This window comes from Dunckerocampus dactyliophorus, chromosome 14 (assembly GCF_027744805.1).
Source record: "Dunckerocampus dactyliophorus isolate RoL2022-P2 chromosome 14, RoL_Ddac_1.1, whole genome shotgun sequence".
NCBI lineage: Eukaryota > Metazoa > Chordata > Actinopteri > Syngnathiformes > Syngnathidae > Dunckerocampus > Dunckerocampus dactyliophorus.
This window is the reverse complement of record NC_072832.1, coordinates 26,459,307-26,481,363: the sequence shown is the minus strand read 5'-3', so window position 1 is coordinate 26,481,363 and position 22,057 is coordinate 26,459,307. Positions and strand designations below refer to the sequence as shown.

Here is a 22,057-nt window from a genome sequence, read left to right as displayed (position 1 = left end):
TATACAGCATTCAGCTCCGAATAGTGCTCATAAACGAACAAAAGGTTGAGTATTGAATGTATAACACAATGCCTTCGTCTGGGTTTTTGCAGCATGAAATGACAAATTGAGTATCAATATATTATGAACAGGGGCGCCGCCGTGTGGTCAACAGAGGTACTACAGCATAAACTACAGTCGCTATTTTGGTGACATGTTGCACGAGTGTGACTTACAAGGCAGAAAAGCTTAAAAAAATATATTACAAGAGAAACTGTCTTTTTCTCCAAACTTTTATTTGATAACAATAAACAACATGTTGAGCATGAAGAGCATCCTGGGCTGGCGGGGCTCACTGGGAGGGGAGAAAACAGCCAAAGTTAATCCAAGCTTTATTGAGAACATTTATTCCTGGTATTAGGATGAAGATTTGAGCGAAGCTCCAAACAACACACTGATAGTGACTAACATGAAACAGTGTTTCATTATGGTGAGGTAAGGACACGCTGGTCAGGCTGCTCCACACTTACTTAAACAACCAAAGACACTTGTGTTCCGCTTGACAGCAAGTGTCTGTTAAAACATTAGCTATCGTAGGTACGGTCCAGTGGTACAAAGGCCTGAGGCAGAGGGAGTTGGAAACCACAGGAGTAGGGAACCACTAAAGGGGAGGGTAAACTGGGTGTGACATGCACGGTACAGCTCCAACCTATCTGCTTTGGATGTGCAAAACACGGGCACTCCATGCTCCTACTCTATATTTATACCTGACACTTCATTTCTGCACAAGTATTCCGTGGGATGCAAAGTCGGGAAGAAAAAAACGGAACAGAAAGTTACCACAATGGCAATTTCACAAGGACAATGTGTGAGGGTTTGTGGATTAAAACTAAAACTACGCCACAACTCTTGTTTTACAAGCACGTGAGTTGCATTTGTAGGAGATGCAACTGGTGTGAAAGTGTCCAACTGGTTTGTTATTCAAACATTACTGTGTTATTCATCCAGTGTGTGTGGAAGCAAACCACTAAAGGTAAGAGTAGGACCTTAGATAGTGCATTTTAAGCAGCTGTCAACTTTGATGGTAGGCTCTTCATCCAGATGTCCACAAACACACAGGTACTTCTAAACACGCATGTTTATGGTCTATCGTGCACAGGCACACAAGATGTCAAGCCGTGATTTAGAACACACATTGGCCTGCCACGATAAATTTTGCTGGTCAATAATTGTGCTACCAATTATCGTCAATAATCGATATTAGACATGTCATGAGGTGTAATTCACATTTAAACCACTAGATGGTACTCAAGTATAGTGCACCTGTTTGAGCCACATTAGCTTGACAGAAGTATGTATGTTTTTGCAATGTAGCGAGCAACACTGTCTGTGATCACGCACTATTTTGTTTATATTTAATCTGTGGACAAAATGCCTCAGTAAGCTTTGACTGTCCTAAGGAAGGCTCCGCTGCCCGAGGCGCTGCCATCGGTAGTTTTTTTTCCCTCAGTTGAGAAAACTGTCCACGTCGGTGTTCATGCGCTCACCTTGTTCATTCTATTTAAATCCAAAATATTCCCACTGTGTCCCGATGTGGCATTCGCATTGGAAACTATCGCTTTTGTGCAGTCATTCCATCTTAGCATATGCTGCCTCACGAAGCTAACTTGTTACTACACAAAGAGAGACGACAGGAGGGTTCACTCGGCTTTCATTCTACAATAGCACTTCTAGTCAAAAGTTTGGCGACACTGGATACCAAACTTTTGGTACTGTACTTTCACAAATACCCAGGTGCATGTGGACTTAGCATGAAGTTTGTTTTAACAGGTCAGGGAAGATTAGCTATTATTCCAAACTGACACAGGAGCGGGCCTGCTGGTGAACATTTACCTTCTACGGTATCCGAAGAACATTTGACAACATTGGAAAAACGACAAAATTACGTCAACAGGACGGGACTTGTAAGTGCGGCAGTGGCGCATTGTAAATACAAACTGACTCAAGTAGTGCGACATACCTTTTTGCTGGCAGCGCCCACAGAGGATTTCTTGGTGCCTCGCACTTTCTTCATTCTGTTCTTGCGTTCCTTGCGCTGTTTCCTTGAGGTCTTCTTTTTCTCATAGAGACCATGCTTAGGGGCAGACATCCAAAATATTCACATGTAAACGTAAGGAAGGATTCATTATCGCTCATGCTTCACACATGAAATACAATACCTAAATGATGCTGTCAGTATGTAAGCATTAGAATATGAACAGTTTTACCAGTACCACTAAAGCGATGCTGCATACCACCAATAGTACTTGTGTCACAATTTGATGATATCCAAGATTCAATTGCATCTGGGCATGTTCTGATGTTAGTATTTACTAGGGTGATTAAGCCAAGCTACACTTAAACATCAATGGTGGGGTGGGAGGTCCTTGACTCACCCTGGCCAGTCTGTGTTTTGGCTCATTCTTCTTAGCGTAATCTAGGGAGTCGTAGACCATGGCGAAACCTGTTGTCTTGCCGCCACCAAACTGAGTCCTGAACCCAAAGACGAACACCACGTCAGGGGTGGTCTTGTACATCTTGGCAAGCTTCTCCCTGATTTCAGTCTTTGGGACTGTGGCCTTGCCCGGATGCAGGACATCGACAACCTGGAAGACAAGGGCAGGCGATGAACAGCAGCCAAAAAGGGAATCCACTTGATGGGATCATACAACGCAAGAAAAACTTACCATCTGCTTCCTTTGAAGCAGCCTGTTTGTCATGAACTTGCGTGTCCTTACAGTAACCGTGTCGTTCTAAGAAAGACAATATGAAAACAGCCATGAAGTACGGCAGTCTGACCAACTAAAACGTTAGCTAACATGTTAGCATCACAGGTGGCTTACATGCCACAACACCTATGCTAAGGGCTTCAAAACAGATAGCACTTGAGAATGCTAACGCCACCGAGAGAAACCTTTCAAATTTTAATATGGATTTAGTAAATGTGTAATTAGGTCTTTAATTACTATTATACTACGGGGAATATACATAGGTTAGATAAAACGTGAAATTATCAATTGCAACCGCAACAGACACATTCCGTGTCGCATATTGACTAATGTAGCTTAGCATTTGCAAGATGCCGTTCATTTCCATTAAGACACCACAAACAACGTCAATATCTGTAACAATTTACAGACTGGGACGTAAACTACCACTTGGTCTGGGAACAATGTGTGATTATAAACAGATTGACTAGATGATGAGTAGATTTTAGTTGCGCTTTAGCCCTCAGAACTCACCATCTTGACAGCGGCCTCGCGCAGCGACGTAGAAAAGGAGGAAGGACCAGCAGGCGACCGGATTAATGCCTGTCAGAAAAGAGGGTGAGGGCCTCGTGGATTCGCCTGACAGAAAAGCGAAAAATACAACAACGTCTTTTTTTTGCAACTAAGAAAATATGTGTCTGTGCCTGGTTTTACAAATTAAATGTAAAACAAGGCGATAGCTTTAAGGAAATGTACCGCAACGCTTGATGCCATTTTTCAGTTATCCACTGAGTGTCAGTAATGCAATATTGATGCAATGCTTAGCAAGAACACGTTCCGCAGGCTTTGTCATTCGAAAAGCTTAATGAAAATATAAAGTATCTAGAATATGTTTTTGCGTAAATAATACCCTTTCCAAAAGTTACAAGACAATTATGTTACAGCCAAGTGTGTTACAAATCCAATATTATATACAGTATGAGGGCCACATTAAAAAAAATCTGAGATTTCGAGAATGAAGTCATAAATTTACACGAATAAAGTCGTACATTTACGACAAAAAATTGTACATTTACAAAGATAACGTAAATTTACTCGAATAACGTGTCAGAGGGAAAATAGAGCAGGATGGAAGAAAACTTTCCTCTTGCTTCAGGCTAGCTATTATTTATATAAGGTGGCAACAGCAAACCAGAGCAGTTGAGCACAAACAGATTAGCATGTACACTTTCTCACTTCCGCCTTCCTCACCCCGCCCCTCCACATGCCCAAAGCCAACGGTCAGACAAGTGCCCCTTTTTCATAGCTGTCTCAGGCAATGCCTGTGTCAAAAAGTTACGACATTTTTTTCGTAAATCTACGAGTTTATTTTCGTAAATGTAGGACTTTATAATTGTAATATTGATAGTTTTTTTGTACATTCAAGACTTTATTCTTGAAATCTCAGATTATTTTAATACTCCGTCGTAATAGGCATTGCCTGAGACAGCTATAAAAAGGGAGGGCTTATGTGACGTTTGGCCTTGGGCAAAGGTAATATTTCGCCTTTTTTTCCTCGTAAATGTATGACTTTGTTCGCTTCATATCAAATTTATTATTTTTTTCCAATGAGGCCCAAATACTCCGTCGTAAAGAACACAGCCATGCTTTCCTTGTTACAGAACTTTATTGATCTTGTAGCAACAGCGTCCACTGGCATTTTTGAAGTTTCATGAAAACATGAAAAATAAAGTTATCTTAAATCAGAACAGAAAGTTACAATAAGCTTGTTCCAAATAGTTTTTACATAGATAATTATATATCACATAATGTTAAGCCCTCACCGTCCCACCAAAATGATCTGAAATAAATTTTGCGCTCTAGAATGTTGTCACAGATAAAAACGTATAACTTTCGAATGGGGGTGAATCATTCTCATTGAACAAAACAATCACTAGATTAGCACGTGGGGGCGCTCATCCTTCACATCATCCTCCTCCACACCTGCTTGAGGAAAACGAACAGAAATAAAGTAAAAAAGAATCTGTTTTGTGGGGATTTTTTTGTTGTTGCTCTGTTGCTGAATACAATGTCCAACGTTTACAGTGAAAAAATAAACATCTGTTTGCAGTAGTACAAATTGATGAGCTGTAGGTTTTATGCACTGCGTTGCATTTAAGTAAGGCGTGGGCACACTGTCAGGACACAAGAAAAAACAAAATAAAATACGGCCATTACGAGTAGAATGGATTAAGGACACGGGGGACAGATTTGCAGATGGCACCATTCAAGCTCAACAAAACACTTCCAGCCAAACAAAACCCTCATTACAAAAAACTGTACTTTTTGAATAAAGAAAATAAAATCCATACAACATGTCTGGATCACTTCAAGTCTTCCAAAAACAAACCTTTACGCAAAAATGAACACTGGGTTGTTTTTCCACATAAAAGGTCTAAATATTCAAGTATCACCTCCCTGTTTGAAGTTGCAAAAAAAAAAGGGACACTTTATGTGGGAACTAAGGGGAATGTTTGCAAAATTACATGTCAGGCTATGACAGGGAACTTGTAAAAAAAAATAAAAAATTGAGAACACACTAAAGTATTTATTGTAGTTTGCATGCCTTTCTTATGTAATGCTTTGTTTGTATACAATATCTTGAGGAAATGACCACAAAATTCCAGTTAATTCCCCCAAAAGTGTCCACCTTTCAACATTTTCACAATTTCTGAGCTAAACTTCCCAGCTCCTTTTGCAATTGTAGTTTAGATGCACAATAAAGCTCTTTAACTTGAACTGGAGGGGGAAAAAAAGATATGAGTTTGTCCTTGCAGGGGATTATTAATAACATGTCCACCAAGATTATCTACCATTTAGGGCAGGGGTGTCCAAACTTTTTCCATTCCGGGAAGCTCATATAAAGATTGACGGGCATTATGCACGTAAAATCCATCCAACACGCTGAGTAATTTAATACAATTAATTAAAAAAACAGCCTACATCTCAGCTTTGTGGTAAAGGCAACCATTTGTTGGACTTATTATTCTTATTTCAGCAACTAAATCGCCTTTTTGAGGGTTTTAATATAAAAATGTAGTAGATTTTTGGACATAGCCTGCTCAGAAGAGAAATACAAGCCGCCGTTGTCCCGTCTGCTACACGTTCATCACGACAGAAAGCAAAGGCGCACAGGAAGTCGGACAGTTTGGTTTGCAGGTGTCAGTATTTCTTTGCAACGTTCACGTTGGCCGTACTTCATTTTATGCGTGGTATGTGCTGCAGGCCCATGAAAAACGAGCAGCGGGGGCCACAAATGCACTATGGACACCTCTCACATCGGGACGATTTAGCTCGCTGCCTTCAATTATAGTGGAAAACATCATAATTCAAGATGAACCTTTCATAATAAATGCCACAGGCTAGCGTTATTAAGTAGTGGAACGGTACAAAAGTGTTCCCCAAAAGGTGTCCAAACTTTTCCCCAGTGAGGGCCACATAGTGAAAATGAAAGGGTGGAAGGGCCACTTTGATATTTTGTAAAGCTATGCTAAAAACTTTGATATTTTTGTAAGAAAAAACTGCATCTCAGCTTTGTGGTAAAGGCAAAAGAGCCTATTATTGGTATCAGCTTCAGTCTTTGCTCTTTTTTTCCCCCCCATTTCTGCTTTTTTTTTTTAAATCTTCCAAGTATTTCAACTTTCTTCTCTTTGTAAATGTTCTTTTTGATATTATGACTTTATTCCCATTTTACACTGTAACTTCTCCCCCAACCCAATTTTCCCAACATTAAAATTTTATTTTGTTTGTAAACATTTTTCTGTCCATATTTTGACTGTAGTCTCGTAAAATTGCAGCTATTTTTCCCCATTTCTGCTGTCTCATAATTAGGACTTTATTCCCATAATATTTTGATTTTATTCTCATAACATTATATCTTTTTCCGCTACCTAATTTTCCATAAATTAAAACTTTTGTTTTGTGTGTTTCTCATAATATTGGGACTTTGAAAAAATCTCATTAAAAAAAAAATAATTCAACATAATGCTACTGAAATGACGTTATTTTTCCTCATAATATTATGACATTATTCTGGTAAAATTACGACTTTTACTTGTTGGGTTACACCTTTTTTCTCAATATTTTGACACGATTCTTGTAAAATTACCTTTTTTTTTTCATTTTTGCCATTTTTTTTATTTTCTTGTTAAGTTATATTTTTATAATGTGCCAGGGGTCAATAAAAGGGGCCACACCGAAAAAAGATTCCTTTAACCAGACCGTTACACATTACACACATTGTGGAGCTTTTTAAGTGGTTCCAATATCCAAAATAAGGGGAAGAAAATAAATGATTTGCTTTCCAAAAATGAAAATCAAAGATTTAAGGCCAAAGTAAATTAAAAAAAAAAGCCACTCCCTCCCTGGAGTCGGTGAGATTATTGGTTTTAAAGTGTGCTCTGTTGAGGAGCCATGAAAGTGTGCATGATAAGCTCCGTTGGTGTGGTGGTGGAATAGTACAGTAGCTACGGATATCTATTCAAATAAACCCAGTTCCCAGTACCGGCACGCACTGAACCCCCACAACTTGAAACACACGTTACATCCAGCAGCAAGGAGGCGGAGAGCGAAAGAAGATGGCTGCCACGAGGGCGCAACAACATTGGTTTCTAATAAGCCAAGCCTCTGGCACACCGGAGCGTGCCAGGTCATTTACTTTGTTTTTTTTGTTGAGGTTTTTTTTGGGGTGTTACTGCTGCGGATGCGGCCTGTTAGATGTCCATTTCAAACTGAGCGTCGTCACCTTCAACACAAAGACGAAAAGCATTCGTATTATTATGATGAAGCGGCTGGAGGATTGTTTCAGTGGCAGAGGCGACATTACCGGTGGCTGGCTTCCCGTCGTGGTTGTTGATGTGGTTGTTGGCTTCGTTCTTGCGGTTCTCGTTGAGCGTGTTTTGGCTGGTCACACCAGGGATGACGGGCAGGTGGGCCGGCGGGGTTTGGGCTATGGGCGAGTTCCGCATGTCCAGCAAGAACTTGCGGTCGTAGATGATCCGCGTTCCTGGAAACCAGATGACATAGCCGCTATTCATTCTTTTGTTTGTTTAAACAAAGACAGCCACATTAAATCAATAACATCATCACCTAAAAAACATTGCCAAAATCAAGGGAACAGTGTCTAAGGGCCCTGTCACACCTTGACGATTTAGCCAGCTTACGCCAACATATGATAAATTTGGCGTACGTCGAATAAGTTATGGGTAAGTTTTGTATATGTTAACAGCATGCGGAAGCACGCCGGCATATGTCGTAGTACGTCTAAGTCGTCCAAAAATTTTGTGCCTGCATAAAACTTTTCAACGTATGTCAACGTATGATTCATACGTCCCGCATCCGCGGGCAATAAGTTATCCAATCGTTGACGCCCATTCACACACGTTATTTGTAAGTTACGTACAAGTCGTAATATGTCAACATACCTTGAGACAGAACTGTCTTCTTGGCGAGGGGAGATGGAGATGGAGGCTGTCGTGTTTGCATTTGCAGGTAAGTTTGCAGCTTGACCAGTAGAGGGCACTGTGACACTGGGAATGGAACCAACTTTTTTTGATTTTCTATCAACTTTATTAATGCCTTAGCGAGTCACAAATCCATGAGTGGTAGCGTATGCAGCCTACACCAGGGGTCTCAGACTCGCGGCCCCCGGGACGATAGTTTGCGGCCCCCTTCTTAATATGAAAGATTAATATTCGTGTGGCCCGCAAGTTTGATATGAATGACACTTGTTGTGTGCGGAGCTGAATGAACCAATCACGATGAGGTATATAGGTCTCGAGGGTGGGACCTCGGCCGGGCAGTACGTCCAACGCCTCACCGCCTTGACTCGTTCGCTCACTCATTCATTCATTCCTACACTCAGCCGGGCAGAGGAGAAGCTGTAAAGCCGCTGACTCCGCTCTGTCTCCGAGCAATGGAGGACAGGACAGGAGGGTTTACTCTCTCTCTGTTCATTCTACTATAGAACCAATGCGCACAGTCAGATGCAGAGTGAACCCTCTTGTCATCCACAGACGAGCAGGTGAAACACACGCATACATGCACATGTCAATTTATCCAGGCCGTCATAATTATTGACCTGTTTACTTTTTTTTTTTTATTGTTCAATTAATCGATTATCGTGACAAGTCTATTTAGCGTTTAGTTGTTGTTTATCAAGTAGTTGATTCATGTGATGCGTTAACTTGCTGTGGATGTGTTGTGTTTTTGTTTCGTTGCACCGTCAGCAAGTATGTCGTTTTGTTTGATGACCACATATACTGTACTGTATATAGACAGCCCCTCCGACAAATTTTTTAACCCAATGTGGCCCGCGAGTTGAAAATTTTGCCCACCCCCGGTTTAGGGGCACGGGTGAGCCGGAGCCTATCCCGGCTGACTTTGCGAGAGGCGGTGTACAACCTGGACTGACTGCCAGTGAATCACCGGACACATCTCAACCAAGAGAAGGTTAGGGAAAAAGTCATTGCAAGAAAAAACTTTACAAGAAAGTAAAAATATTTGGAAAATTATATTTCAAAAAAGCAACAACAGAAATGGAAAGAAAACAGCAGGAATTTTACGAGAATAAAACTAAATATTACGAGAATAACATTGTGTTCTAACAAAAAAAGGTTGCAATTTTAAAAGAATATACTTGTAATATTATGAGTAAAAATAACATCATTTTAGTAGCATGGTGTTGAAATATTTTTAAAAATGATGTATTAAAGTCGTAATATTATGAGAAACAATCATAACATAGAATAAAGTTGTAATTGTTGGAAAATTAAGCTGGGGAAATCAGAATGTTACAGGAATAAGGTCAAAATATTATGAGAGGAAAATTACGAGAAGAAAATTGAACGAGAAATTTAACTAGTTGGAAAATGAAAAAAACAAACTAACAACAGAAATGAAAAACACAGCTGTAATTTTATGACAATAAAGAAAAAATATTTACAGAAAAATGTCTGAATCTAATGAGAAAAAAGGCCCGCAATTTTACAAGAATGAACTCGTAATATTATGAGTGAGATATTAAAGAAAAAAAATAATATTTTTTTATAGAATATTGGCTGGAAAAAGTCTAACATTATATACAGTATTATAAGAAAAAATACGTCCTTGTAGATCTTGCACAAATGACCATGATGCATTAAAAAAGTGAGAAAAAACATGAAAAGCTATGTTTCGCAATACAAATGAAGTAGTATAAAAGTACGAACTGGCTAGAAGGATGCCTTGCTGTATGTATGCTGTTATTTATTTATTTTGTCAAAAAAAAGCAAACACGAGTTAAAAACACACTTACCCCAAAAACTACATATGATGAGTTTAGTCGTCAGGATTGACCCCTTTGGAGCTTTATTGTGTTGTTTGCAAGGGGAACCTAAGCTATACAGACAGCTATATCGAATATTCTTCTACAGTTTCATTGATTTTCTCCAAAAAGCATGACTTTATACACAGTTATATTATTTTCTATTACTCTAATTGCATATTTATCAAAAGGAATAAAAAAAAACATTATGTAAGTTGAGAAATGCACATTCCTCACTCTAACGTTAGAAATAAAGGAACACTTTAGGTGATTGCTGCTCTCCTAAAGTGACATTTGCTGACCTTTTTGCTTGATCCAGCACTTTATCACTGCCAAACCAATCAAATTCATACGTCTCTCACTAGTGGATACTTTGACCTGTCGCAGCAGTCAGAATAGCTTTATTACAGCTGCGCTGTGCTCTTCCGATTCACCTTTCAGCCTGGCTGTACTCCAGTACCATAATAATAATTTATTATTATCATGGTACTGGAGTACAGCTGATTTGTGTGAATAATGTCAATGATACCCATGCCGGGGGTAGTTTCAAGATCGGATCGATACTGGCGTGATGAGAGCAATGTTTTTCAATTCTCTTCTACGTTTACTTTACCCAATATGCCATGTGTATGTTTTTTGTTGAGCTGTTCAAACATTGTTCAGACATCACACTGGTGATTTTTTAGGAATTTGCCGAGGGCCAATGGAAAACGAGCTGCGTGCTGAAAATATGGCCCCCAGACCACACTTTGGACACTATACTCACCTGACATATAGTGCAAGTGATCCCAATGCGAATTAATAAAAAGGTGATTTCATAGCTAACGTCAGAACCCCTGCGTTGCAAACGAGCCAATCACAGAGCAGGTAGCGGAGAGGGGGCGTGGCTTATATTTGTTTTTGTTTTGGACAGTATGACAATGCAACTAGGGGCCACCATAATGACAGCAGCAGCAATGCTAAGCTAGCAGGGCTAGTTATCCTGGCGCGTTCCCCGATATGACGACTTACCTCCAGGAGTGGTAGAGAATAAAGTGCCTCCAGGGGTGGTACAATAGTTATGAGGTAGCTGCGTTGTGTCGTTGATCAACACCGTCCTGGTCGGGATGGCCCTGCTCTCGCTCAGCTGACGACTAGTCGACATTTTTTTCGGCGCCTCTTCGGTGACAATTTCGGCCGCTGCGGAAACTTGGGGTTGTTTTTATCTCCCGACGGACGGTGGAAATCCGGGCCGTTTCCCCCGCTCTCTTGTGTCTTTCCCAAGGCTTTCTTGTCGCTCCTCGCGTCCTCCCAGCCGTCAGCACCGTCCCCTCCCTCAGCAGAGCAGGAAGCACGACAAGCGGCGGCCGGATGTGGCGTCATGAGGCGCGGCCTCTACCTAAATGTCCACTTCCTGGGAAATATTAAATATAACAATTCCATCCATCAGGCATTGTAATGTATTATGGCATATAAAAAACGAGTATGTATTTTGTGACTAGAATTAATTAGTTAAAAGATATACATCATTGGAGCCCTTTAAAAGCGCTATATAAAAATCAAATTATTATCATATTATACATGTAGGCCTATACGCCAACACAGTGATTATCAAACTGTGAGTACTACGTGTCATATACGAGCTAATTTGTCGAGACAAAATTATATTAGAGACATGCTGTACCGCACAGTACAGCCTGTACGCAACTAAAGAACACCCTGAAAACATTCTGCAGCACCAGGCACGCACACATTTTTCTACGATGAAAATCTAACATTCATCCCAACTGTTGCAAAAGGTCCGATATGTGTACAACTTTGTTGCTTTGGTATTCATTTCGAGGAGAAGTCTGAAGACTTTTGCTGGCCACTACGTTTTCAAGAGTTGACCATCTTCACTTTTTTCCCTATGTAGTCCTAGTGTAGGTTTTACTTATGTTTTCGGTTTTTAGAAATGTATCCGGTTCTGAGGAGTTTTAAAATGTCAACAATGACTTAAGTTAAGTTAAGTTATGTGTGTGTAACAATAAAAATATACTATTTTTAGTATACTGTACCGTATGAAATATCTTCCATTGCTTTTTCTCGACTACAGTGCTCGTCTCCCACACTCCCTGAATGTCTCATCGTCGATATGCGCATGCGCTCTTTCTTCCGCCTTGTGTTCCGTCTCACCAACTTGACTCTTCTTTCCGCCACCATCCCTCATCAGAACCAGCATTTAATCATGAGCTTCACCGTGGAAGAGAGGGGGATCCCGAACTCCCTGAGCTATCGCCTGTTCTTCAGTAAGTAAAGGATACATCTTTACAAAACATTTTTTTTATTTTCCTCTAAGGGCTCGAGGGCGCGTCAATGCTAGCCGGAACCTCCCACGTGTCACTTATTCATTGAATGTTGCCATAAAAAATTCATATTGGACTCAGTTTTCCTTAAATTCTTCACTGTGTAGGCCTGCGCACTGCGTATTTTTCGTAAATTTCCTTCTCAATTTTTAAGTAAATTATCTGTTGTATTAAACCGGTTTGTCAGGTTACCGAAACACTAACATGCAAGAGTGTGTCTCATATAGAAACTTAATTCGGGATGGGAAATCGTTCAGAGTGGTCCCACACGAAGGTGGTGGGACAACACCCTCTCTCTGATTTCCCACAACTTGTGTATTGGCTTCTTACCTGCACCCTCACACAGTCTAATCTAACACGATCAGAACAAGTACACACGGAAGTGAAGTGAATAATCTCAATTTGTGGGTACACATACGCAATAGACGATATTTGAACCCTGCACGAGTGTGCTGTAATAGAAGGGCTATTTTGGCCGTTTAATTTTTTTTCATCTCATTTATTTTATTTCAAACAACAATAATAATAATAGAAAGTACAAGCGTCTCCATCAAGATAATTACAAACAAAATAGAAATGTGGAAAAACAAAAGTCACAAGGAATGTGTCCAAAAAGGAGCAGGAAGAAGCAAAATTAAGTTTAAGGTGTTCTGTCAAATCACTCCTATGCCAAAACATACTTACATTGTGGTTAATACGTGATTATAAGATACAATTACATAATAACATCTTCACATGATCATAAGAACATATTGAATGACATGATTGGCTGTAGGCAACCTCCCGATGTTAGATTTCACTAACACCACAAGAGCGCTGACTTTCATTGTCTTCCAGAAAATTCCGAGGGGAAGTACATCTCACCGTTCCACGACATACCGATATATGCCAATGGGGGACAGGTACAATCACACCTAGCATACTTTTTAAATGTTCTTTTAGTCATTGGAAATTGAGCAGCTGTTGCAATATGACAGTAGCATTGGGTAATGTTTACCAGAAATGTGAGGTCATAGTCTGTTGGGCCATGACAGGCTCTCTTGTGACTGTCCCTCCCTTTCCCAAGACAATTACAATAATAAACATATGGTCACATCAGTCAGTATTGTGGAATGTTATTTAGCGTACAGCGTATATGGATGGTAAAAATCATGTTTTTCTCTCCTGACAGAACCTCTTTCACATGGTTGTCGAAGTACCAAGATGGACAAACGCAAAGATGGAGGTAGTTAATGCTTTCCTAAAGTAATTAGGGTTGTGTCATATAACTGTTATGATAGTCAATACGTAACTTGATTTAAAGCGCTATCGTCAAATAAATCATAGTCACAAAATGCGTATTTCCATTCAATACTGTTCCTGTAAAATAGTTATTTAATTGTATAAATATTGAGTAATTTTATATTATAATACTTAAAATACTTAATTAAATAATCAGATATTTAATCTGTATTAATATGCAAATATCTATACAACAGGCAACTATTGCTGTGGAGGAATAATGCAACATGGCTGTCCATCAATGGCAAGAATACAAGTGTATTAATATATAGCTGTATTAATGCAATCAATGCAAATGGAAGACAGTGTAGACAAACAACTATGACAAGGAACAGTAATAATAAAGTCATTCTTTGTCTATAGCGGTTAATTGGTACCAGACCCGACCGTGATAAGTGAATTTAGTAGGATTCTTTATTTATAATGTCAATATTTTAATAGTTGGAGCATAGAAAACCTGTTGATGACCTTCTAAACACAGTTTGTAACATTATTAGAGATATCTGGACATGAAGTAACACCCCTATAGTCACCTTTACACCCCTATTACCCAATATAGTAGACGTAGTAAGAGAAAATAAGACATAATATAGATTCACACACGTTAGCATTGAGAGAGTTCCTTGTTGTTTTTCTTTTTTTTACTTCCTGTTCTGTACAGTACTTCCTGCACTGGCTATTGCCTCATCAGTGTAACATTACTGACACCTAGTGACCAGTGTAGAATACTACACATCATCACGTCTTTGAATGTGTCTTCTGAATGCTTTATATTTGTATTTTACCTCCATTAGTCTTTTTTATGCTTGAAAATGCTTCATTTAGTCACAAAAATAGGGTAAATTGGCTGAAGTCTGCATATACACTGTTTTATAAATATATACTGTTGATAAACCTCACTCCCTGACATCTGAACAGTCATGCTGCTTATCAAGTTGACAGTCTGGGCTTTTAGCTCGACGGTTAGCGCCCTCAACTCTGTTTGCGGACACTGGTTCAAGCCTGAGTGGAATGCGGGGCTGGCTGGACCAGGCGTGTTACATACAGTATTTATATACACTAAGTCCTCAACTAATGAACACAATTGGTTCCAGACGACCGTTCGCTAGTCGAATTGTTCTTAAGTCAGGGAAAAGGTAATATTACCAATGATATAGGTACTACATGTACGTGTATACATATACAGTATATGTGTATGTATGTAAATATGAGTTTGGATGCAGTAGTAATATTAAGCGAGGATAATTAATGAAAAAACAATAATAAAAGTGATATAATAATACGTAATGATAAATGTTATTTACCTTTGAAGAGGAGTGGTCGAGCATACGTCGTGGTGGTGGAGGAGGAGGAGTTATTGGGAAAAAAAAGGACAAATGGTTGTCGTGGTTAGACTCTTCTAAAAGAGGTAGTGTTCTGTGGGTGGTGTAGAATTAAGCAGGCCTATTAACTCTTCATAAACTTTAATCACACGCTCTGTCCAGGTTGTATCATATAGCGACAATGTAGCTTTCTCTCTCCTCCCCTCCTCCCCGCCTCCTCCTCTTGTTCTCCGCTGTTGGTCCCATTAGCAGTGTCACAGTGCCTCTGCTGGTCAAGCATGTAGCAGTATAAATATGGACTGGCTGGTCAAGCATGTAGCAGTATAAATGTGGATTTATAAGGCAAAACACATGAAAATATAGACCAGTCTGCTTGTGTTCGTATCTCCGAAAGTTCGCACGTCGGATGTTTGTCAGTAGGGGACTTAGTGTATAGAAATTCAAGATTCAAGAGAGTTTTATTGTCATGTGCATGGTAAAACAGCAGTTATACCATGCAATGAAAATCTTATTCTGTTCATTCTCCCAAGAAAAGAAAGAAAACACAAGAAAGAATAAGAACATAAGAAACAAACACATAAACATATATACCAATAAATTAAGCAACAACAACAGAAGAGACATTAATACAGATATAAATAAATGAATAAAGTGCTATGAGTGTGTTGCGTGCGGCGTGTGCGAGTGCTTCGTTGAGAAGCCTGATGGCCTGTGGGTAAAAGCTGTTTGCCAGCCTTGTGGTCCTGGACTTCAAACTCCTGTAGCGTCTGCCTGACGGTAGGAGTGTGAATAATGAGTGTTGTGGGTGTGTGCTGTCCTTGATGAGGTTGTGTGTTCTGCGTAGGACTCTAGTTTTATAAATGTCTTGCAGTGAGGGGAGGGCTGCCCCAACAATGTTCTGTGAGGTCTTGATCACCCGCTGGAGTGCCTTCCTATCACGTGTTGTACAGTTACCGTACCAAACAGTGATGGAGGCGGTAAGGACACTTTCGATAGTGCATCTGTAGAAGCAACTCAGGATTGTGGTGGACATGCCAAATTTCCTCAGTCTTCTCAGGAAGTACAGTCTCCTTTGGGATTTCTTCAGAATTTGTTGGGTGTTGTGAGACCAGGTGAGGTCCTCGCTGATGTGTGTGCCAAGGAACTTGAAGGTTTTCACCCTCTCCACCTCAGTCTCATCAATAAACAGGGGACTATGTGGCTCCTTTTCCCTTGTTCTTGGGTCGATGATCATCTCTTTAGCCTTATCTGTATTGAGAAGGAGATTGTTATCACATGTATGTATGTATCAAATGTACATCTAGATACCAACATGAAGCATACAACATTTCTTGGCTGAACTTTCTGTGGAAAGTTGAAAGTGTTACAACAGAAGCTTTAAGCAATCATGATTTATAAATAAATGCACAAACGCCTTTGCTCTTCTTGTTCTTCTTCCAGATTGCCACCAAAGACCTCCTGAACCCGATAAAACAAGACGTGAAGAAGGGAAAGCTGCGTTACGTCGCCAATGTTTTCCCCCATAAGGGCTACATCTGGAACTACGGAGCCATTCCTCAGGTTAGCAGCTTTGTATGCAAATTCTGCATTTTGAAAGCATTTTGGGGGCTTATTTGTTGGTGTGTCTTGTGTTGTTCAAGACGTGGGAAGATCCAGGGCACAAAGATAGAGACACCGGCTGCTGTGGGGACAACGACCCCATTGATGTGTGTGAAATCGGCTCAAAGGTACCACCAAGCAGCCCCCCTTTGCGTACTGCTTGCTGGTTGCTAACTGCTATTACAACAGTGGTTCTGTTGCTGCTTTGGGCACTATACAGTGGTGTGAAAAAGTGTTTGCACCCATCCCGATTTCTTATTTTGTAATTTCTCCACAGCGCTGTAAGAGACTCATTGCAAGTTATCACAAACTCTTGATTGCAGTTGTTGCTGCTCAGGGGGGCCCAACCACTTATTAGCTTTAGGGGGCAATCACTTTTTCACACAGGGACATGTAGCTTTGGATTTTTATCTCCCTTAATAATAAAAATTTCATTTAAAAACTGCATTTTGTGTTCAGTTATGTTATCATTGACTAATTTACATTTTTTTTTACATTTGTTTGATGAACTCAAACAAAGTGTGACAAACATGCAAACAAACAAAAAAAGAAACCATGAAAGGTGCAAACACTTTTTCACAATACTGGACTTGTAGCTCTTGCTTTCCACTTTGTCATGCAATCCAATTCATTATTAAAGTTGTTATTTTATATCATGAGTTTTCAGAAATAGCAGCTGTTATTAGAACATTTACAGTATTTCTAAACAAGTCTTGTTTCAGATGTTGCCACGTTGTCATTGTGTCAGGTGTGTTCCCGCGGAGACGTGATCAAAGTGAAGGTGCTTGGCGTCCTGGCTATGATTGACGAGGGCGAGACCGACTGGAAAGTGATTGCAATCAACGCTGATGACCCCGAAGCCAATGAGCTCAACAGTAAGGACTTCTAAATATCAACTTTTTTCAATTTTCATCAATCATTCTGATGTTGTTGCCCCCTCCCCCACCCGCCCCGCCACTCCATTTGCAGACATCAGTGACGTCCAGCGACTGAAGCCTGGCTATCTGGAGGCCACGGTCGACTGGTTCAAGAGGTACAAAGTGCCAGATGGGAAACCAGAGAACCAATTTGCTTTCAATGAGGAGTTCAAGGACAAGGTGTCTTCTCAACAACTTCTCATTTTGTCGAATTGCATCGTTAGCTATAAAAATATAGCTGAATGCTAACAAGGAAGCGAACGCCCGCGGTTTCAACACTTCGAAGACCAGTTCCGACTGCGATGAATAACACAGGGCGTGACAAAGTATTGCCACGTAGTGGCCGTGCTGGACCTCCACTCTCTTTCATGTCGTAGGAACGGTATTACGCATAATTGGAGTGGCTTTGAAACCGTGACTTTTTCATACCGTGGTATACCTTGAAACCGCTAGCCGGCCCTTGCCGAGATGCATACATTTATCAATCATTTATATATATTATAATACAATATAATCATATTAATAGAAAAGTTATTTAATAAAATGTTATTCAAAAATATATATATTATGTACATGTGTATATAATATATTTATAAATGCATATTTTAAAATATATGATTTAAAATAAATTGAATATACTTTTTGAAACATTTTTGAAACAGTAAAAATAACCTAATTTACTCATACATCATTATACAGATTATTAATTTAAAACGTGTTCATTTTAATACATTTTTCCTTTTTAATTTCACAAAAATGGAGGTTACTGTCACCTCCAATCAAAATTAGACTTTATTACGGTGCTTTTCAGTGCTACGCAATATTTTTCCCAAGTCAAAATTAAATAAAAATTTAAAAAAACTTACAATATTAATTTGCTAATGTATTTTATTTTAATAGATCAGTATTTTTTTATTTTCTAGAAGAGATTGAATTGAAATTTAATGCTTTTTCCAATTTGAATAATTAATTAACAATGTCATATGTAGAGTATTAAATATAATAATATAATATATAAATATAATATATAATATTAAATTGAATAATTTATTCCCATACTATTTAGACTTTATTTCCATAATATTATAACTAATTTTCCTAATTTTTTTCTTATTTATTTTTTAGTTTCTCATAATTACAACTTTAAAATAACGCATTTTACACTACTAAAATGACATTTTCCTCATAATATTGTGAGTTTGTTCTCCTACAATTGCAACATTTTTTCTCATTAGAATACAACTTTTTTCTTTAAATATTTAATAATATTTTATATATATTTGACTTTATTCTCTTATTATTACCGCTGTTTTTTTTTTCTTCCATTTTTAGTTTGCCAACTACTTAAACTTTCTTCTTGTAATTGCAATAATATTTTGACTTAATTCTTGTAATATTATAATTTTTTCGGCAACTGAATTTTCCAAAAATGACAGCTTTATTTATTGTTTTGTTTCTCATAAAAATATGACTTAAAAACATCTTTTTTTCTTTAATATTATTATTTTTCCTCATGATATTATTTTATTCTTGTAAAATTACGATTTTTTTTCTTGTTAGACTACAAATTTTTCACTTAATATTTTTAGTTTATTCTTGTAAAATTACTGCTAATTTTTCAAATTTTGCTGCTGATTCTTTTTAGTTTTCATGTCAACCAAAACATTTAACTTATTAAAATTAGTAATTTAATTTAATTCATTTTTATATGTATTTGTTTTTAATAATTTTTGTAATTTGAATAACAAATTAACAATTTTATGTCATAATTAATAATATTACATTTAATAATTTTAATTTAGTACTTTTTTTAGTCTTAAGAAAATTACACCTACACTCAAAAGATTTTTTTTTGTTTACAACTAAACGGGTACTATTATGAATAAATTAAATGTAAAAAATTTATTTTAATCAGTGTATTTATTCAAGGATTGTTGTCATCCAAGCACATATTTACATGTGAGATGGCACGAAATTTAGTACCTGAGATCCCAGATTTTGACAAACAAGTGCCACAACAGGTATCATCAAATCACGCAGCCACTTAACACTCAAATACCTCAGAAATATACAAACATGTACCAATATGAGTTTTATGTGGGGGGGGGGAAAACAAAACATTTTAAAGTTTGCCCATAATGCATTTTGTTTGAGAAAACCATTTTACTGAAGGAGCATAGAATGCATGGACAATGGTGGATGGCGCTGCAATGCTGCCTCTGTCCACCAGAGGGAGCCATAGGACCCGGAGACCAGAGCCCAGAGGGAGGCTGACGTCATTGCAGTGCCCAATAAATGCATTGCTCAGACGCAATGTCTCATGGAAAAACTTTAAAATGTTGGGTTTGTATATTTTTGGGGCATTCTTTTGGAGTGTTAAGTTACTGTGTGATGAATTTAGTTAGTAAAGTGTTGGAAGATGACACGGTGAGACTGTCAGTTTTTATACACACACACATATATATATATATATATATATATATATATATATATATGACCTGCACAAGCTCGTTGTGAATGCACTGATAGGTCGTGAAATTGCTACTACTGTATTTCCTCACTGACTCGCGAGCGGCACAGTATTTAAAAAATCAGTAGTAGTTCTGAAATAAAGGAGATGTCACGAGGTTAGAATTTTGCCATAAATTAGCCGCACCGCTGTACAAACCGCAGGGTTCAAAATTTAAGAAAAAAGTTGCGACTTACACACCGGAATTTGCTTGCAACTAAACTTGTACCGTTTGTTAGGATTTCAATCCATTTGACATTTATTTGTCTCTTTTTAAGTGTTATTCCAATGAGCTACAGCCATTTTGTGTTGCATCAAGTAATTGTGTTTGCGACGTTTCTTGCCAGGACTTTGCCATTGAAGTGATCAAGAGCACTCACAACTTCTGGAAAGCTCTGATTTGCCAGCAGACGGATGGCGGTGAACTCAACTGGTAAACGACCGCACTCTGTAGAAATGATATTGCGTGACTAGTGTACACTATGTGCTAATGTAACATTTTCTACAATACAGCAAAAACACCTGCATCTCGCCCAGCGAAAGCCCCTTTTGCTGCACGGTGGAAGAGGCTAAAGGCGCTGTTGGTGCTGTACGTAAAATCCTTGTGTTTTTTGGCCTGAATTGTCGCGTTCACGTCATCGGATGTGTGTTTTTTTTGTACATTTAGACATGCCCGTGTGGAAAAGAGGAGCCCATTTCATCATCAGGTAACATACTGTAATAATGGCGTTTGTGCTGTTAGAATCACTCACTGCAGTGTTTCCTTTATTTCCAGTAGATAAGTGGTTCTACTACGAGAAGAAGTAATCCGCTGGCTGCTTGGATTGACGCAAAGTGAATGCTTCATCTGTCGTAGGCATACTTGAAGATGACTTAACAATAGGAAATGGTGCAGGAACGAGACATTCATGAGGAGGGTAGTGAGTAGAGGTGACGCCGAAAAGGAAAATAAGAATACTGACATCTTAACCCATTAATTGTTTTGCGTTATTTATCAAAGCTGACACAGGTACAACGCCTATTAAAATATGCGTGCCATGTAAGATACACTGAACTGCTTTAATAAAGCTTGTCTGGGTAAATTATCATCAATGTGGTGTTTTACGTTTTTCCACACTTGTGCTGCTTTCTTTCTCATTTTAATTGGCATTAATGGAACTGCATTGAAATGGTTTCAGTCCTACTTGTCAGATCGCATTAGGAATAAAGAATCCAGACACGGCAGCCCACAGGGTTCTGTGCTAGGACCTGTATTGTTCTGCCTTTATACTGTATGTCCCCCTTAGGTAATATCATTAGAGAACACTCCATTAACGTCCACACAACTCTACTCATCAATGAAACCTATTAGAAACCAAACTAGCCAGCTGTCCAAACTCCAGGCGTGTCTTAACGACATCAAGAGCTGGATGACCTCAAACTTTTCCTATTAAGCTCAGATAAAAGTGGAATCATGGTCCTTGGTTCCCAGCACCTCAGAGGCAAGATTGCAAATGATATTACTGCACTAGATGGTCCCACTCACCCCCCTTGGGTGTCATCTTCGACCAGGACCTTTCCTTTACTTCCCAAATACCACAAGTGTCAACCACAGCATTTTTTCATTTATGAAACAAAGAAAATCAGAACATTCCTGCCACAACTAGACGCAGGAAAATGTATTCATGCTTTTGTGACTTCTCTGTTATCGGGTTCCCCTGAGAAATCTTTAAAGACCCTTTAGTTAGTCCAAAATACTGCAGCACGAGTCTTAACCGGAACCAGAAGAAGAGATCATATCTCACCCGTATTAGCTTCACTGCACTGGTTACCTGTACTATTTAAAAATGAGTTGAAAATTCTCCTTGCATATAAAGCACTACACGATCAGGCACCAGTATATCTAAAAGAGCTCCTAGAACCCCAACAACGCAGTACAACACTGCGCTCCCACAATTTACACATCCTTGCCACTCCTAGAATACTACTTGAAGTAGAATGAAAGGTAGAGCATTTAGTTATGAGGCTCCTCTGTTATGGAACCATCTCCCCCACTCA

At 38.8% G+C, this 22,057-nt stretch overlaps 3 protein-coding genes across 6 annotated transcripts; 1 reads left to right on the top strand and 2 right to left on the bottom strand.

The window, feature by feature from the left end:
* Nucleotides 1–254: 254 nt before the first annotated feature.
* Nucleotides 255–3,346, bottom strand: rps24 (ribosomal protein S24). Of its 2 annotated transcripts, none has more exons than XM_054798593.1 (5): nucleotides 3,261–3,346; nucleotides 2,706–2,771; nucleotides 2,415–2,624; nucleotides 2,000–2,113; nucleotides 255–760 (listed from the first exon to the last, which is right to left on the bottom strand). In XM_054798593.1, the coding sequence occupies exons 1-5, from the start codon at nucleotides 3,261–3,263 to the stop codon at nucleotides 755–757; spliced, it is 399 nt and encodes a 132-aa protein (XP_054654568.1). In that variant the 5' UTR covers nucleotides 3,264–3,346; the 3' UTR covers nucleotides 255–754. The 2 variants fall into 2 exon arrangements, with proteins under 2 accessions (XP_054654568.1, XP_054654569.1); XM_054798594.1 differs by having other exon boundaries at nucleotides 255–334; nucleotides 3,261–3,345.
* Nucleotides 3,347–4,373: 1,027 nt separating this feature from the next.
* Nucleotides 4,374–11,411, bottom strand: eif4ebp2 (eukaryotic translation initiation factor 4E binding protein 2). Of its 2 annotated transcripts, XM_054798971.1 has the most exons (4): nucleotides 11,080–11,411; nucleotides 8,189–8,293; nucleotides 7,591–7,770; nucleotides 4,374–7,509 (listed from the first exon to the last, which is right to left on the bottom strand). In XM_054798971.1, the coding sequence occupies exons 1-4, from the start codon at nucleotides 11,210–11,212 to the stop codon at nucleotides 7,478–7,480; spliced, it is 450 nt and encodes a 149-aa protein (XP_054654946.1). In that variant the 5' UTR covers nucleotides 11,213–11,411; the 3' UTR covers nucleotides 4,374–7,477. The 2 variants fall into 2 exon arrangements, with proteins under 2 accessions (XP_054654946.1, XP_054654947.1); XM_054798972.1 differs by lacking the exon at nucleotides 8,189–8,293 and having other exon boundaries at nucleotides 11,080–11,409.
* Nucleotides 11,056–21,105, top strand: ppa1b (inorganic pyrophosphatase 1b). 2 transcript variants are annotated; one of them, XM_054798969.1, is made up of 11 exons: nucleotides 11,056–12,335; nucleotides 13,230–13,294; nucleotides 13,564–13,617; nucleotides 16,436–16,555; nucleotides 16,636–16,722; nucleotides 17,343–17,469; nucleotides 17,564–17,691; nucleotides 20,368–20,453; nucleotides 20,534–20,609; nucleotides 20,688–20,727; nucleotides 20,796–21,105. In XM_054798969.1, the coding sequence occupies exons 1-11, from the start codon at nucleotides 12,182–12,184 to the stop codon at nucleotides 20,825–20,827; spliced, it is 969 nt and encodes a 322-aa protein (XP_054654944.1). In that variant the 5' UTR covers nucleotides 11,056–12,181; the 3' UTR covers nucleotides 20,828–21,105. The 2 variants fall into 2 exon arrangements, with proteins under 2 accessions (XP_054654944.1, XP_054654945.1); XM_054798970.1 differs by having other exon boundaries at nucleotides 11,057–12,335; nucleotides 20,799–21,105.
* Nucleotides 21,106–22,057: the final 952 nt, after the last annotated feature.

Bases quoted from the DNA above. Each gene is read 5' to 3' on its own strand.
- ppa1b (XM_054798969.1), top strand. From the start codon at position 12,182: ATGCGCATGCGCTCTTTCTTCCGCCTTGTGTTCCGTCTCACCAACTTG. The intron at 16,723-17,342 runs GTACCACCAAGC...TCATTGTGTCAG, and splicing joins TGTGTGAAATCGGCTCAAAG to GTGTGTTCCCGCGGAGACGT. The intron at 17,692-20,367 runs GTGTCTTCTCAA...GTTTCTTGCCAG, and splicing joins ATGAGGAGTTCAAGGACAAG to GACTTTGCCATTGAAGTGAT.
- rps24 (XM_054798593.1), bottom strand. The intron at 2,625-2,705 runs GTAAGTTTTTCT...CTTGTCTTCCAG, and splicing joins TGCTTCAAAGGAAGCAGATG to GTTGTCGATGTCCTGCATCC. The intron at 2,114-2,414 runs GTGAGTCAAGGA...TCTGCCCCTAAG, and splicing joins CAAAACACAGACTGGCCAGG to CATGGTCTCTATGAGAAAAA.
- eif4ebp2 (XM_054798971.1), bottom strand. From the start codon at position 11,212: ATGTCGACTAGTCGTCAGCTGAGCGAGAGCAGGGCCATCCCGACCAGG. The intron at 7,771-8,188 runs GTATGTTGACAT...TCTGGTTTCCAG, and splicing joins GAAGACAGTTCTGTCTCAAG to GAACGCGGATCATCTACGAC. The intron at 7,510-7,590 runs GTAATGTCGCCT...TTTGTGTTGAAG, and splicing joins CGACGGGAAGCCAGCCACCG to GTGACGACGCTCAGTTTGAA.